This window comes from Primulina tabacum, chromosome 9, assembly GCF_025594145.1.
Source record: "Primulina tabacum isolate GXHZ01 chromosome 9, ASM2559414v2, whole genome shotgun sequence".
In the NCBI taxonomy this organism is placed as follows: domain Eukaryota; kingdom Viridiplantae; phylum Streptophyta; class Magnoliopsida; order Lamiales; family Gesneriaceae; genus Primulina; species Primulina tabacum.
The window spans coordinates 35,835,930-35,849,802 of record NC_134558.1 but is presented as its reverse complement, the minus strand read 5'-3'; the positions used below and the strand labels follow the sequence as shown (position 1 = coordinate 35,849,802).

The 13,873-nt window shown below is 33.7% G+C and overlaps 2 protein-coding genes and 1 non-coding gene across 4 annotated transcripts; all 3 read right to left on the bottom strand.

Annotated features, from left to right (window-relative positions):
• Positions 1-548: 548 nt before the first annotated feature.
• LOC142555631 (UDP-glucose 4-epimerase GEPI48) lies at positions 549-4,562 on the bottom strand. 2 transcript variants are annotated; one of them, XM_075666605.1, is made up of 9 exons: positions 4,270-4,561; positions 3,433-3,482; positions 2,924-3,059; positions 2,730-2,831; positions 2,368-2,595; positions 2,010-2,088; positions 1,519-1,601; positions 1,173-1,264; positions 549-916 (listed from the first exon to the last, which is right to left on the bottom strand). In XM_075666605.1, the coding sequence occupies exons 1-9, from the start codon at positions 4,450-4,452 to the stop codon at positions 832-834; spliced, it is 1,038 nt and encodes a 345-aa protein (XP_075522720.1). In that variant the 5' UTR covers positions 4,453-4,561; the 3' UTR covers positions 549-831. The 2 variants fall into 2 exon arrangements, with proteins under 2 accessions (XP_075522720.1, XP_075522721.1); XM_075666606.1 differs by lacking the exons at positions 2,924-3,059; positions 3,433-3,482 and having other exon boundaries at positions 4,270-4,562.
• A 2,036-nt stretch (positions 4,563-6,598) lies between these two features.
• LOC142555630 (uncharacterized) lies at positions 6,599-11,822 on the bottom strand. Its single transcript, XM_075666604.1, has 12 exons — positions 11,275-11,822; positions 10,569-10,738; positions 9,930-10,007; positions 9,055-9,134; positions 8,708-8,792; positions 8,174-8,593; positions 7,787-7,894; positions 7,568-7,635; positions 7,403-7,490; positions 7,245-7,316; positions 7,104-7,157; positions 6,599-7,014 (listed from the first exon to the last, which is right to left on the bottom strand). Exons 1-12 carry the CDS (start codon positions 11,681-11,683, stop codon positions 6,925-6,927), a joined length of 1,722 nt encoding a protein of 573 aa, XP_075522719.1. The 5' UTR covers positions 11,684-11,822; the 3' UTR covers positions 6,599-6,924.
• A 42-nt stretch (positions 11,823-11,864) lies between these two features.
• On the bottom strand, positions 11,865-11,937 carry TRNAA-CGC (transfer RNA alanine (anticodon CGC)). The gene has a single exon. It is a non-coding gene; the product is annotated as a tRNA-Ala (tRNA).
• Between the last annotated feature and the right edge of the window lie 1,936 nt (positions 11,938-13,873).

Below are 13,873 nucleotides of genomic sequence, written 5' to 3'. Positions count from 1 at the left end.
ATTACGAGCATGTCAGATCCCCGATAAAGATTGTAAATAACATAATAGATGTTGAAGACGATCAGATACTTGCTGAACATACCAAAATAGTTATATGCATATTATAACAAACTACGACAAAGAGTTGTTGAGTTGTCAAAATCAATCAAGAAGCATATTGAAAAGTGTGTCAAGTGGATAAGATAATTTATCTGATTCATATACCGTCTATGGTCATGATTTTTTATTTTTTATGGCTTAGTTTGTTTCAGTTGATAAATGTTATTAACCATGTTTTAATTCATTTAAATATTATCAAAATTTCGTACATATATTTTCGACAGTTTAGATTTTTACGTGCAATGCACGTACATTTTTCTAGTATATAGATATATATATATATATATATATATATATATATATATATATATATATAATCTTATTCTAATAAATAAAAAGAAATTAAAGTATTATTTGCATTTTGAAAGAAACCAAACCTTAACAAAGTTCCCTTAATAGAAAATCTATGCAAAAATGTGCGCAAGTCGCAGTACTTGTGCTACCAGGCAAGAAGGGAGAAGTATCGATAATTTATTGGCCAGATTGTCTTTGCATTTATTGTCAACACATGCAAACAGATATTGTATTGTGTTCATTCAAAGATTACAACCCAGAGAAGAAGATATAAGACAACTATCCCAAATACCATTGGGTAAACTCAGCTTAAAATCAACTACAGTTTCAAGATTTGGTGCAAAAGAAGTAGATATTACACCTTCATTCATGGCATGACACATCGAGGTGGACAGCGTCATCAGTCCGATGATAATGTAGTTAGGGGTCGACGTAGTTTCATTTTGAAGCCTCGTAACCGTAAGGGTTTTTGCTGGCCCAGTTCCATTGATCCCGACACATCTCATCGATGCCAAACTTTGCCCTTCACAAAAGATGAGACAAGACTTTCGTAAGCCAAGTGGAGTTCAAGAGCACAAACAAGTGTTTACCACTATATCAAAAATATTATAACTGATAGTCAGAATGTATCACATCAGAGACTTTAAACAGATGAATCTCAAGGATTTAAAACCATGCAGTGAACTAAACAATTGGATCGCATATTGGCAGCTATGTAAGAGATTAGGGGCGACTGGTGCCAATAAAAGGATTTGACTCAAAATAGTTCAGACGCTTACTTCCAGTTCAATTCACGTTCAGCTTTGTCAGTTTCAGCATATACGACCTCAGCATCACCAGGACGTCGACCAGCCATCACCAAAGGAATTTTCTACCAGAGCAGGCAAAAAAATGTTATCACGCATGGAAATAGACCAAAAAAGAGGTGCTAATGACAATGTGTAGAACTAAATCATCATTTTTCCAAGAAAATAGCTCCTACACTGGCCATTAAATTATTGGATCGCAACTACTGCACGTTTATGAACTGGTGAATTAACAATAGAAGTGAAAGGCAGGATGTATGTTGCTGGATCAAACAAACAAGTATAATGCGCCATTTTGTGTATTAACTCAACAACTCACCTTCCCAGACGCTTTCTCAAAAGCTGCTACCATTTCCAGCACAGATGTACCCTTCCCAGTCCCCAAATTATACACCTCGCAACCTGCAGTTTTACACATTTCATCAATGCTGAATCTTGAAAAGGCCACTGCTTTTGAAATAAAGTTAGAAAAGAAAACACAATCAGTTAGCAAAAACCATCTACTGAATATTACAAAGAACCTATCAAAGCGGAAGCCTCACAAGGCATTATACATCTCCGTCTTGGTCATAATAAAAAGAACTGCATTCTACATTACGTGGGATAATGTTTTAATTGAGAGTAGGACTGTAGGAGGCTGGTCTTTGGTCAAAAGAATAAACATCAGAGCGTAGATGGATACAAGTGCAACTATAAATTCAAACAGCTTCTATAAATTTAAACAATAAACCTAACTATTAGAGAGCGTCCCAAGGAAAAAACTAAAACTACACCGTAGTAAAGAAAAAAGCTACTACTCGGAGATCATACCTACAGAAGCGTCAGAGAGCTTGTTCAAAGCAGAAATATGGCCATCAGCTAAATCCACAACATGAATGTAATCACGTACCTGACAATATGGAAGCAAGTAAACCCAACTTAAATGTGATATCGCGTAAAATCGTGCACAGAGTTTAAATGACTCCAGTGCATTGCAGTACACAATGTTTTTAGAAGTTAACATGGCACAGATATCAAAATAATCAGAATTTAAACAAGTAACATTTATTACTATCCACAAATTTGAGAACAACCCAGTGTACTCGAATATTGACATGTAGTGAATACCAAAACAGAAAACAAAGAATTAGCAAAGTATTCCAAATATAACCCCAAACAACATACTTACCCCTGTTCCATCGTTTGTTCCATAGTCAGTTCCAAAAACTGTCAGCGCAGGTCGCCTTCCAACAGCTACTTGTTGAACGAAAGGCATGAGATTGTTTGGGAACCCACGAGGGTCTTCACCAATATAGCCGGTGGGATGTGCACCAACTGGATTGAAGTACCTCAGCAATATGATTTTCCATGTTGAGTCAGATTGGTAAATGTCACGGCATATCTCTTCAATGAAAAGCTGGAAGAATTGTCAGTGTTAGGCGAGTTAGCTGATAAAGAAAGCCATGGTTCTGTTTTTCATTTATTCTGAAGCTGAGCACTATAAGATCTTTATTTTAAAAGCATTCACATCGAATTGTCTGAATAAATCACCTTTGTCCGTCCATAAGGATTTGTAGCGCTGATGGGGAACTCTTCTGTGCATGGCACCTCTTTGGGCCAACCATACACCGTGGCTGATGATGAAAATACAAGCTGAAAAGAACATACAAGAAAACCCGGTTATGACAAGATATCAACTGGAAATGAGGAAAAATATGAAGCTGAAATAAAAATCCAACAAGTACTTTTTTACATCCATGTGCAGCCATAACTTCTAGTAGAACAATGGTCCCAATAAGGTTATTGTCATAGTACAGCAAGGGTTTCTGCACACTTTCTCCAACAGCTTTTAATCCGGCAAAGTGAATAACGGCCTCAAACCTTCAGTCAGTGCATTAGAAACAAATATGAAATCAATACTTACTGTTTTGGAAGCACCAGATAGAAACACAAAATGCCTCAAATAATTTATTAACCACTGTGAACATAAAAAACCATTGGGGTCGTGTTTAAGGATCTAGCTCATCTGTCGATTCAAAAATCTGAATAACAATTAAATGTGATCATTATGGAAAGAACTACAAAAGGCAAAAGAATCTTGAAACTGAATTTCTGGTCCAGTTCTCCTAATAAAAAAAACAAAAGCAAAAAGAAAATACCTAACAATTCGACTCACAACTTTAAACATATTATTTTTTTGTTTTTTTTTTCAGATATAAGGATGACTGCATAACATGACTTCAAGAAGACTCACTTTTCAGAAGCAAATAGCTTCTCAAGCGCCGGCTTATCCCGAAGATCTATCTGCAATCATCAAATACAAAAATTATCAAAATGGACGTTAAAATTATCCTTGTCTATCCAAAATTCCATAACAAGGCAGACTGGCTAAAAATCCTACGATCTTAACACCATTCCTCTAGTTCACCCTATTCATGATCCCATCGGAAAATGCTTAAAAACAATTTCCACGTAAAGATATCAACATAACCCGGACATTATTTTAAAAGATAATCAACCCCATAGACCAAATCAATATTGCCAAGTATTCCACGACTAGCACAATGGACAAACAGCAAAAACACCTAACGCGTTTATATATAACAGAGATTGACTCCAACAAGGGGAATGTAGATCAACGACCAAATTCAACACCAGGACGGAGCAGAAAAATGAAATTAAGGTAGAAAAAATATATTAAAAATTTTAGGAGGACAAGTACAAATTGTAGGGGGAGAAAAACCCTACTCTATAAAAATAAAAAACTGGGCCAACCGCACCCACCGCCACTTTGGCTCCGTCTCTGCCACAAGCAATAGTGCCAGATACGTACATTTCATGCGCCAGTCCACTCTGTTTTATATCCCTTCAAATCTATCATAACTCAAATCTCTACATCTAAACATATATAACATTCTCCACGTGAACCAAAATACCAAAAAAATCACGTAGAAACCACAGATCCAACACATGAATAAAACAAACATCATCCAAGAACATTTCAAGATCATTCCTTTCCACCAAAACTCGCAAAAACCCGTAGAAATCCAATTCCAAAGAAAAGAAATGGAGCATAATTACAATAGCGGACCTTGTGAAAAGTGAGATTGGAGCCACGTTCAGAGGCGAGCTCTTTGACTCTCTTGATGGCAATTTCGGAAGAATTGTCCAAATTATCCACCACTACCGCCTCGTATCCTCCCAACAGTAACTGCAACACAGTGTGACTTCCTATGTATCCGGCACCCCCTGTGACTAAGATCCTGGACGGCATTTTTCTTATGGATGGAAATATAAAATCCAAGAATTTAACGCGATACTGGCACACAAGACTGAGGAGTCTGGACAAGACTGAGCTTAGATCATAGACTGAATATATACATTGACACCACATGTGTATATATTTATATATAATTTTGACACATTGCACGTTGCCCACTAACATCTATGAGGTGATATTAACTGAAAATATAATTTTAAATTTAACTCATCAGATGTAATGAAAAATAAAAAATATTAAATAAGTGATTGTCACATCATTGGTGTCAACATAAGATATACACGATAAATATATAACATATTAAAACTATATAAATATGATAATATATATATATCAAAGACGTCTATATATATTACATGCACGTGATGTCTAAGTAAGGAAATTTAAATATTGGTCGTGTTTGCTCATAATTATATTTCTTGTTAATTTTTAGATGAGAAATTGGACATTTTGTTTGGTGGCATGTGGCCAAATTGATTTTATTTAGAGTAGGTCTCTTGTGAGACAGTTTCACGAAACTTTATCTGTGAGACGAGTCAACTCTACTGATATTCACAATAAAAATTAATATTCTTAGCATGAAAAGTAATATTTTTTCATGGATGACCCAAAAAAAAGATCTGTCTCACAAAATACGACTCATGATATCGTCTCTCACAAGTTTTTACCTTTTATTTAAGGGTGTACTGGAAAATTTTGGCGACACCTGAAGTCAAGAATCTTGAACATGTAAAGAAATATATAATTTATTATTAATCTTTGTTATCAAATGAACAATAATAGAGAAAAATATGCAAATTCCAATATTATCTTAAAAAAAAATCCAATCTTTTTATTTCGTTGGAACACTTTAATATAGTTGGAGAAAAATATGGGAATTCCCTTCATTTATGGCGGTTTGTCGCATATAGAGGTTCGGATTCTTCACTTTTCTTGTTTTTACTTGCTTTATTCGTATTTTTTTTTAAATAATGCTGAATACAAAAAAATATATCGTACAGACATATTTATGATAATTATATTATGAGATTTTCTAATAAGAGATTTTGTATCGAATTTATCATGAGATTTTCTTAATGAAATTTTTGTATTGAATTTTTTGTATCGTAAAAATTATTATGCAAATTTGATTGTACGTGTAGCATCACTCTCTTCTTTATTATCTACAAATGAACGAATATTCATTCGTTCTACCAAAGAAAAATCGATCATAAAACAATATACTAAAAAAGTCTTTTCTTGTAGGGGAAAAATTGAGTAAAAGATTAGTTTTAAAGTTTTAGTAAATTTCTAAAAATAAATATTAGACAATTGGTCGACCGATTCTTCTCACGCTATTTCGATTAGGCATCAAGATTCGAATATAATCCTCGAGGCATGGAAGGGAGGTGAAATACTGAAATTCCACGCGCAAAGTATTGTTAAATTCCGAGACGGCTTTATTCCTTTTTTCCGTTCTTTCAAAAATCAGGCTTTATTTCTCTGTCATCGTTAAATGTCAATGCAATATGATATTTTTCTGTTCTTTACTTTCAAAAACGTCTTCTCCTAAAGAAACTTAATGATTCACTGACCAACAATCATGTGTATTCAGAAGAAGCACATAATAATGCATCAACTTTCCAAAATCACTGTAAAAACATTGTTTTAAAATAGGATTGGTGATTTTGATCGGCAATCGTTCACGGTTTCGGTTCAGACCTAATTTAAAATTGTTTTTTACAATAAAACCGGTCAAGAACTCGTTATTAACCGATTGAAAACACCAGACTTTTTAAAAAAAAATTAGAAATTGATCGTTTTCTCTTAATTTTTTTTAAAAAATATTTTAAATTTTATTTTAACATTATTTGAATTTATTTTGATTTATATTTTTAAAAAAGTATAAATATAATTATATTTTATTATATGCAATTTATATTTTAAATTTTAATAAATATTTTTTTTACTTATTTAAGTAGAATTTAAAATATATTTTTTATTATATTATATTATTATTTTATATAATGTAACATTTTTCTGCTCCGATCGTCAGTCAAACGGTCTGACTGGTTGAACCATTTAAAAACATAAGACAGGTTCGATCATCGATTCGGTTATAAAAACAATGCATAAAAGTACACAGTCGTTGACTTTGGAAACTCGATAATTCCATTAACTAAGATTTTACTTACTTTCATAATAGCAGAGTTCACAAAAGAATGCTATCCAGAAGAACTTAACAACAAAAAAGTATACATCATTTTATTAGCCGCTCAAGTTGCAGTCAAATTAATTTTTCCTTCAAACAATCATGCACCTTTTTTGCGTTTTTCTTCATGAGGCTGCAACGTGACTGCCGCGATGGAGAATGACTTTTCCGAGTCTAAGTTGACAACCAGTGCATTTGTTCGATCGAGAAGCCAAACACCACTAGGGATCATAATTCATGGAAAAACAGTACAATGCCCCCAAGTTCTTGAGTCACTATGGGTCCAAAATCTGTTCTGGAGAAACAGGTTCAGACGTAAGAAGTTTTTCAGCTTCATCGTTTGCCTCGGCTTGGAATCTCCATTTCTACATCAAAAGAAAACAAATTGATCATGTTACAGGGGAGAGGGCACTTTTGCTTGTTATAATATTGGTAAATAGATTATATGACTTGCCTCTTCAAGATTCTCAATCTCCATAATTTGCTTTATCTGATCGGCGACATTTTCCTGCAGATGATAGATGGTAAGGATATTTGTCGACAGTGAGAGAATTTTAAATAATATGGTGCAGTAATTTATTAATTCGGTGCATACCACATTGCTGACGGCTTCAGCAGCAAGAACATCCGAATCCAGTTCTATTTCAATTTCTATCATTGAAGAAATCTGAAAACAAAATACCATAAAAAGCTGTAAAGCACATGCATTTTCGAGTGATTTTTTAATATCTAATTTTTTTATGTATAACATACTCTAGCATAGCTTTCAATCAACTCAATTCGATTCTTGAGAGAACTTTCCAATCCTTCGCGTACCCTTTTGACTTTACTTTTTCTAGAGCTAAAAGCAGAAAAAGAAAATAATTGGTAATGACCAACTGAAGTAAAGAAGTGATACGTGAAAGATTTAGAGCTTACCGATAAGAAGGTTCTCCAACAGCATAAATTTTGTTCTCCAATTGGCACATTCGAGCGAGCATCCAAACCTTTACATTTATAAACTTAATGATTTCGTCATAGAATCAAATGGCCATTTAAAATTCAGCATAATGACAGGATTATCGCACAAAAAAGTCCGTTGACTCTTCAGATTACTCAGATAATAATAAAAAACAGGTTCAGACGTAAGAAGATTACCTCATTTTCCACAGCTTGCTTCAACTCTCTAATCCGAGACTGAAGTAAATCGTACTGAGACAGAAGTTGTTGTCTAATGGCCGTTACCTCAACTGATCTTTGAGGTAACTGGAATCACAACACATATAATTTATAAATATACGACCACGCATTTTCTGTTGTCTGAAGGTAACGATGCAACTCAAATATTATTATCGCATAGCAGCTCAAACATCATGTCTTCGAATATTTTGCCACATAAGACATAGTTGCTCCCAACAATGATGATAGGCTCCCAACAATGATGATAGGACCAAAGCAAACTCTTTTTTGATATGAAACTAGAACAAGATTTTTAAAAAATGCCTAAAAGTCTTAGACCAACTTGCTACTACAATATGGACTTGCCTTGTTAAGTTGTGGAAGAACCAAGCCACTAAAAGTTGCTCCAATTGCGAGTGAAGAAATTGCGGCAACTGATATCAACTGAGGCAAGCTAGGATCTATTATTCCAGAGGCAGCATCTCCTGTGGCCAGCACCGCAAGAACAGGAAATAATATAGAGGGGTTAAATATGGATGGGCCTGAATCTTTTTGTGGGGCTCTCAACAGTCGAGATTCTCGGCCATCCCTGTGATTTTTCAGGCACATAGGCTCCTCAGGGTAGAATTTCGGCACTCTTGAATTCAATTTCAATGGGCCAAATTCTCGGTAAACACTTGATGGAGCCGCTAGGGCAATTGTCACTCTTTCACCTTCCTGAGCGGGTAAATCAACTGTTTCAGTGGCAAACCTGTGAGTTCTACCCAATCCAGATGGAGTCTCCACCTGCAAAAAATAAATAGTGTACATTATTCGGATCGAACCTTGTAATATCAACTAAAAAACGATGATCAGAGGTCTAAACAAAAATGTGATTATATTTGATATTAAAATATGTACCACGATGGAATGAACAGCAGCTGGAATGTTTTGCTTTAGTATCTGCAAGAATTGTAGCCCTCGTTTCCATGCAGGAACATCCATGCTGCGTTCGGTAGGAGGAGAATCCTTAGAAAAAGTGAATATCCCAGGATCAACACCATATGTATTTACATTCTGATTACTCTATTACCAACCGGAGAAAAAAATAAATAAATAAGTTTCTGGCAATTGACGATTGATATACCGACTCGACAGGTTGTGGACATAATTGATTTCTCTAATTGTAAAGATGACAAGGAGAAAGTATGTAGAGGAAAACATGCTGATGAAACGAAAGAAAACAAATCAAAATGAAAGTAACCTACCCGATTTCTTCTGATTCAATGGTGAGGATGTTTCCCGAAACCAGTTCATACTGGTAGCGGCACTTTGAACAAGACACAATCTGAAAAAATTTCGAGTGAATGTGACTACATATAGGGACAAAAAACATTTTCATTCAGCCAAAAGAAAAAGAATCTGGAGCATAAAACAAGACTCTTTACATATCATATCATGATAAGAGATAATCACACTTGCATTACCCTATTATGTGAACTAATTCCACAGAATAACAAGCAATTTATGCTCATTCTAAAATCTCAAGGCAAAGAGAACTACAACGTCCATTCATCTGTGACTGTAAACGAACGACAGAAAAAGCATTGGGGTGACGTTCTTTTGGAAGGTAATTGCAAAAATATTTATATAATAAGGTAAAAGCCCATAAAGGGAAGGCTCTGCGCTGGAAATCAGTATAGATAAAAATTATTTCAACGGTAAGGTACAGCCAATCTTTATTTAACATATTCAATAAACTTAGATACTCTAGAGTCCCGATTCATGTCTGATTTATCGGTAAATTGAATCATAAAGTAGCTAAATTGCGTCAGGAATTCAAGGACAAGCAACCAGACAAAACTGGCAAATTAGCAAATTAGGATCATACTGTTCAATAAAGACCATTAGTTTGCTAAACAGTAGCATCATCTTGATCCATTATATTGTTAATGTAGCCATAGAAATTAAAGAAATGCAGTAAAAGCTTTTTTTTGTTCTCCTTCACAAACATTAAAATCAGCAGACAAACAAAAATTCAACACTGATTTTATGTAGCGTTACATCCAAAAAGAATCTAGATATTTCAAGAGTATTAGAATAATGGCAAGATTTAGCACACAAACAAATTAAATGTACGTACCTGAATACCATGCTGTGGTTGAGCAACAGCAGCAGCAATCATACAAGTTGGGCAACAAACCACCATTCCAAAAGGAACCTGCGTATTCATACTCAATGTTGTTAATAAGAAAAGTTTAAAAATTACAAGCAGAAACATGCAATTACTTCCATAAAAAACATAAAAACGATAAAACCAACAAGATAAATACTTCTAAATGATCCAACATAAACTACCATTTGTGGGTTTCAAACATATGACTAATTGAAGATCTAATTGATTCACAAATGGCAAATTTCATATAGGGTCCTTCTCTCTTAGTCTGTAGATTGACCCAAGTTCCAAAATGTCAAAGCTACAGACAAGTAACAATTTTAGATATAACATATAGACATGTCATTGTATCATCAGCACTCGTTAAATTTCTCTAAATGGAAAGGTAAAAGTATACATAAAGTTGTAAAAATGTACACTAGGAAAACACTATATTCAATCCAAGAACAAAGACCAGTCTACCATATTTCTCACTTATCAATATGACCAACAACAGAATGAAGGCCCAAAAAAGTTGCAATAGGAATCAAATTGGTTGCTTCTGCTAATTCACCCTCTACAACTAAAAGTCTCAGCAAACAGATTATATCTCATAGAAAAATATACCTCATCACCGGGTGACACCCCCACTCGGCAAACACAGTCAATTATTCTTAGGGCATCTGAGACCCTTAATAATGCAGCGAGACCCTTGACTAGTAATGCATAAGTAATTACATCGGGCCTAGACCACCTCCATCTTTCAACTGAAGCAGCATTTTCACCCCATCTTGCACCTTACAACCAAAGTCGTGATGTCCAGATGGGAAGAATCAACAATGAGAAAGATATAAGTGATTGCAACAAGCACAATTCAATCTTCAAAAGCATGAGAATAGATAAAATCATTTCAAAGAAATGACATTTCAATTCTTTATGTGATTGCATCAGAGTATGACAATTCTGTAGTTTTTATCAGAAATGAATGGTTTTCATTTGTTGGATGCAAGCATTCTCACAGGTCCTCTCTGCTTATTTAAGTTCACTAACTTGGTGGGAACATAATTTGAATCCCAAGAAAAATCTTACAAAAGAATTATCACAAAAACATGCATTCTACAACAATAGAGCGAAAAAAATGATATTTACCAAAAAGTTTCACTTAAGAAACCAGTATTCATAAAAGAGCATATCGAAGTCCCGAACTTGTTTATATATATCAACCTCATTACTCCATAAAAGCCAAATAAACATTCTTCACCACAACTCCACAAATCCCATAACTATATTATAACGCACACCCACCCATACATACACACACGCAAATTTATACCGGAGCCAAAACTCGAGCGCATGGAGGAAAAAACAGAGAGAGCCAACTCAGCATTGCCACGATCAAGCGCCGCAGAAAGAATCAAATGACAATCAGAAGCACTCACAACACCCCCATTCTTCCGACTCTCTTCCGCAATCAAAGCCAGCACCTCATCCGCATCCTTGGCGGCAGAAACCCGGCCCAACAACTCATCATCCAACAGATCAGATACCAACTTCCCTCCCTCAGATGACGACACCGGATTCGTAGCTGCCGCAACAAGATTCTTCGAAAGACGGAAACTTGAAAACGAATTCGGATGGCTGTTCTTTGTGGGAAAAAGAAAGCAACAGTGGTGGTGTTTTGGTGGGTAGGAAGCGGGAAGAGGGAGTGACGGGGAGAAGCAGCAGCACAATTGAAGAGTCATGTGCGTTGGTTTTCTGGATATAAATTTGGAGCATAAGGAAGGAAGAAAGAAATGGAGGGATTCTGGGAGTTGAACGGGCAAAACAAGAAAGAGAAGGCAGATTGTGGATGAGGAATGTGAGGCCGTGAGGAAGGCAAAATGAAAAATTATGGCGTAAAATGAATTAAACGAAGAAAAAAAATGGAGGTGCGGGGAATCGAACCCCGTGCCTCTCGCATGCGAAGCGAGCGCTCTACCATATGAGCTACACCCCCTGATGATATATTCTTATGATTTAGTAATTATATAATATAATTAAAAATATGAAGCTCTGATTTTTCAACTATAGGAAGTGAAAAAGTTAGGCATGTAGTTATTGATCGATTTATAAGTTTTTAGTGTGAGTAGGTAATATATGCACGTTCAGCATTTTATGAACAAAATAGAGAATTGATTTTAGCTAAACCACATATCAAATAATCATTTGGTTTGGTTTGGTTTGGTTTGGTTCAAATAAAAAAATGTGGATATGAAATATTGGTGTCAAATGATCTAATCTTTTTTCAGAAGACAAACTTTAATGAATTGTGAACTTTGTTTTTTAATGCAACTAGTTTTTCACCCGTGCGATGCACGGACAATTATTTTATCTAATTGATTATTAAAATTAGTATGTATGATAATTTACTTATTCTTTCTATATCGTGACTTTCATAATATAGATCTTAACAGTGAAACATTGAATAAAATAACCATTTTTGTATTTCGGCTGAAAATTAATATCACGCTTGTATTAGACAATGAATGACATAATGTGTTTATCAATAATATTATTGTACTCACATATAAATTTATGTACTATGTAGAAAACAGCAACTGTAACAAAATAAAATGATAAACATGATACACACATTTAATGTGGTTTTAATTTCAATAAATAATTTAAATTAAAATACAAATAAACTAAATGGATTATAGATCATATAATTAGAAAACAAAAACAAAAACAAATTACAAATTTTGAAAAACTTCCTTAAATACAACATTTGTGTCGTTGAATTTATCGGGTTGCTATCACTATCACATATCAAAATTTTTAGATCCTTAGGATTCGTAACTCTGGATACAGCAACATACAACTGACCATGACTAAAAACAGGGTTCTTCAAAAAAAAAAAAGTCCTACATAAGACAATGATTGCCCCTAACTTTTGTTGATTGTCGTTGCATATGATACAATCAAATGATACTGTATTTTTTGAAATTTAAAAGGAAGCCTTAGATCAGAAGGCGTCAATGACATTCTTGGAATAAGCACTTTATGACCTGCATTACTTCCGGTAAGATTTTTTCCTTCCAAAACATGGTTTCCAAACCTTGTCACGATCAATCTAGTGTCATTCCATAATCCAAGAGAATGATCTATGTTGGAGATAAAGTATTTTATTTAATTAAAAAAATCATATCATTTGTAATATCATTTAACATAGATAATGATGTTGGAATCAGCATCTTAAATGAACCATGAAAACTAATTGTTGAGATACTCTGGCTCTCAAATCCACATTTTCTGTTTAAATATTTACAACAAAAAATAATTAAAATAAATGGAACTAATTCTAAAAGAACTATTTATAATGATAACTCACAAGATAAATGTATTCAAGTAAAAAAAAATAGTAATTGGTATTTAATATAAATTTATTTAACATAGATTATTAACAATAGCCTATTATACAACTTCATACTCAATTTTGGCCTTGAAGTAATTTAACTAACAAAATAAGCGTGTTGAGTGTGTCAAATTCCATACATATATTTTAATTTTAAATATGTTAATTAACAATTTTTCCTTGTTTTTATTATTTTGCATGAATAAAAAATTAATAAAAATGATAGTTTATATTAAATTGACCTACAATTATTTTTTAATCATCTATATTATTTCGGAAATTGTTGATCTAATATTAAAGTTGATATATTGAAGAGAAAAATGATTTTATACTATCATTGAAATAAATATATTAGATCTCAAAAATCAAATCAAATTAAAAATTGGTTCATCTAATAAACTTACATCTATATATGTGTGTCATTAATTTTAAATTAATTAAATGATTTCAATGGAGCACAATTTTTTAAACATATTTCAAATTTTCAGAATTCATATTTAAATTTTGAATAACAATTTGAATTTGGTTTATAATTCTC

Bases quoted from the DNA above. Each gene is read 5' to 3' on its own strand.
- LOC142555631 (XM_075666605.1), bottom strand. From the start codon at position 4,452: ATGCCGTCCAGGATCTTAGTCACAGGGGGTGCCGGATACATAGGAAGT. The intron at 2,596-2,729 runs GTGATTTATTCA...CAATTCTTCCAG, and splicing joins ATCCTTATGGACGGACAAAG to CTTTTCATTGAAGAGATATG. The intron at 1,265-1,518 runs GTGAGTTGTTGA...CTGCTCTGGTAG, and splicing joins TTGAGAAAGCGTCTGGGAAG to AAAATTCCTTTGGTGATGGC.
- LOC142555630 (XM_075666604.1), bottom strand. From the start codon at position 11,683: ATGACTCTTCAATTGTGCTGCTGCTTCTCCCCGTCACTCCCTCTTCCC. The intron at 7,895-8,173 runs GCAAGTCCATAT...TTGTGATTCCAG, and splicing joins TTCTTCCACAACTTAACAAG to TTACCTCAAAGATCAGTTGA. The intron at 7,317-7,402 runs GTATGTTATACA...TTTTGTTTTCAG, and splicing joins TGATTGAAAGCTATGCTAGA to ATTTCTTCAATGATAGAAAT.